Below are 2,202 nucleotides of genomic sequence, written 5' to 3'. Positions count from 1 at the left end.
AGCTGGTGTGCGTGATTCCTTTCTAGCTCTACTTTGTAGAAATAGATGATACAGAAAACATAAACTTACTGTTATAAGTGATGTTAAAGCCACGTCCTGACATTGAATGGTCAGCTTGAAATTCCAATCGGAGTATATGACTATTACTAGTAAGGTGGGAAGGCACCTCAGCTCCAGTAAAAGTTCCAAGAATTGGGGATTCGGGGGAGTCACCATCTTTAACAGCAAGGAAGTCAAACTGGGATTCCAGATCGAAGTCATTAAAAGAAAGGTGTATCCGACTCCCTGGATCAGAGATTATTGTCCAGATGCAGTTTAAATTATTTCCATACCCTTCTGGGTAATCAGGAGAAAGGACCGTTCCCATTGGTGCAGTAAAGTTAGAGAGGCAAGGAACTGTTAAAATAAGATTATAAAATACAATAAATATTCAAAAGTAATGTGTTACCTTATTTTGCCCTATCCTACAATTCAGATAAATACAAGTTGAAAAAAATAATATTGGACAATGTGAAGTATTTTATAAGACAGAAAAGTTACCATTTTTACCTATTAGAAAAGGTAACTAGTATATTTGATGACCGTATGCTTAAATATGCACAAAACAGAGTTGGAGCAATAGCAGCAATTTATTTGAGATTTATCATGTTCATGTTAGAGTGCTGTGCAAAGTTTTTGTTTCTGTGCCTCAAACATAATATTGGAGAAGCAGAGATTTCATAGAAAGCAATAATGTCCCTGACATAATTAAAGACACAAAATAGTATGGGACTATTAACAGAAATGGAATGATGTTTCCCAGGGAAAACTCGTAAGGAGTGTGGTGATACAGTGAGTTTCATCCTACTATGGTCAGGGAATGCTAGGATAGGTTAGAACATAGATAAAAAAGATGAATTAACTTTTATAATGGACACCATTGGTGGCTAACACTGGAAAAGCAACTAAACTCTCACACCATACTTAGACGAAGTAAGCTTTTTTTAACTTTTAAAAACATCTGACTTAATGGTTCCCATAGAACATTTAGAAAGCAGAAGATGGATAAAGAAATAGAAAATGATCTATTACACAGAGAAAATCATTATTAAAATAATGATGTATTTTCTTCTAGTAATTTTTATTACATGTTTTTAACAAAATTAAATTCAACAATTTTATACCAAATTTTATTTACAAAGGACATGAAAATAAAGTATGTAAATAAACCTCAAAATATTTTGCTAAATTTCTGTCTAGAAAGTTACATTAATTTATACTAAAATATAACAGAAATGTATTAGAGAGAACAACACCCCTAGCAACATAAAACCATGAAAATTTACCTTTCTTATTTTATAAGAAAAATGACATCTGTACAAATTGGCACTTCTTTGCCTACTAGTGAATCTAAAGATTTCTCATATGTTTGTTGGCCATTCATATATTCTCTCTTTTGGGAATTATCTGCTCATGAACACTGATCATTTAAGATTATGAATTCTTCCTTTACAGTATTCACACCATATTACAATTTGCACATTTTGTTATTTTGTTAGTATTTTATTATAATTTATTTTACCTTGAGTATTGAAAGTCATAATCTCTGCATTTTTTTCATTGCTTTTAAGTTTAGATTTTTAACTTTCAGAAATTGGACCACTATCTATCTATCTACAGAAATATAAAGAAAAAAATTAAATTATATCTACGTGTATATGTAAAATATGTAAAAAAAATAATAGAAATTATATGTATTATCACTCTTATCCTTTTTTCATACGTAATTTCTAACTTAAATTTGCTTTTCCTATATGGAATGATGTTAAAAGTTGAAACCCGGGCTTGGAAACTGATAGTCATTGGGCTGAATCCAGGCTGCAAATGTGTTTGCATTGATTTTTTCTTATGCCCCAATAAAAATATGAAATAATTTTAAAAATCATCACACTTGATGGGAAAAAACCTGGATTTTTAGCTTCTCTTGAAAAGTCCATACACTCCAGTTTCCTGTCACTTCCTTTATGGGCACACCACACGTGTTCCCTCTTCACACGTTCACCTGCTTGCATCCTGGAATCATTTGATTCTGTAACCCTTGATCTAAATTAAGCGTCAGCAAACCTTTTCTGCAAAAGGACAGAGAGTAAATGCTTTGGCATTACAAGCCACATGGTCTCTTCTGCAACTATTTAACTCGGCCACTGTAGCAGGAAAGCAACC

The 2,202-nt window shown here is 32.2% G+C and overlaps 1 protein-coding gene across 1 annotated transcript in view; it reads right to left on the bottom strand.

Moving 5' to 3' along the window:
• Positions 1-2,202, bottom strand: part of LOC109372874 (CUB and sushi domain-containing protein 3-like) — a 275,626-nt gene that overhangs the window by 28,333 nt on the left and 245,091 nt on the right. The window contains exon 6 of the mRNA XM_019626382.1: positions 70-396. Within this exon, the coding sequence (XP_019481927.1) occupies positions 70-396 (327 nt within the window). The remainder of the gene's footprint in view (positions 1-69; positions 397-2,202) is intronic.

Source organism: Hipposideros armiger, unplaced genomic scaffold, assembly GCF_001890085.2.
Source record: "Hipposideros armiger isolate ML-2016 unplaced genomic scaffold, ASM189008v1 scaffold_671, whole genome shotgun sequence".
In the NCBI taxonomy this organism is placed as follows: domain Eukaryota; kingdom Metazoa; phylum Chordata; class Mammalia; order Chiroptera; family Hipposideridae; genus Hipposideros; species Hipposideros armiger.
Note: the sequence above shows the minus strand (reverse complement) of the source record. Positions and strands in the feature narration are given on the sequence as shown.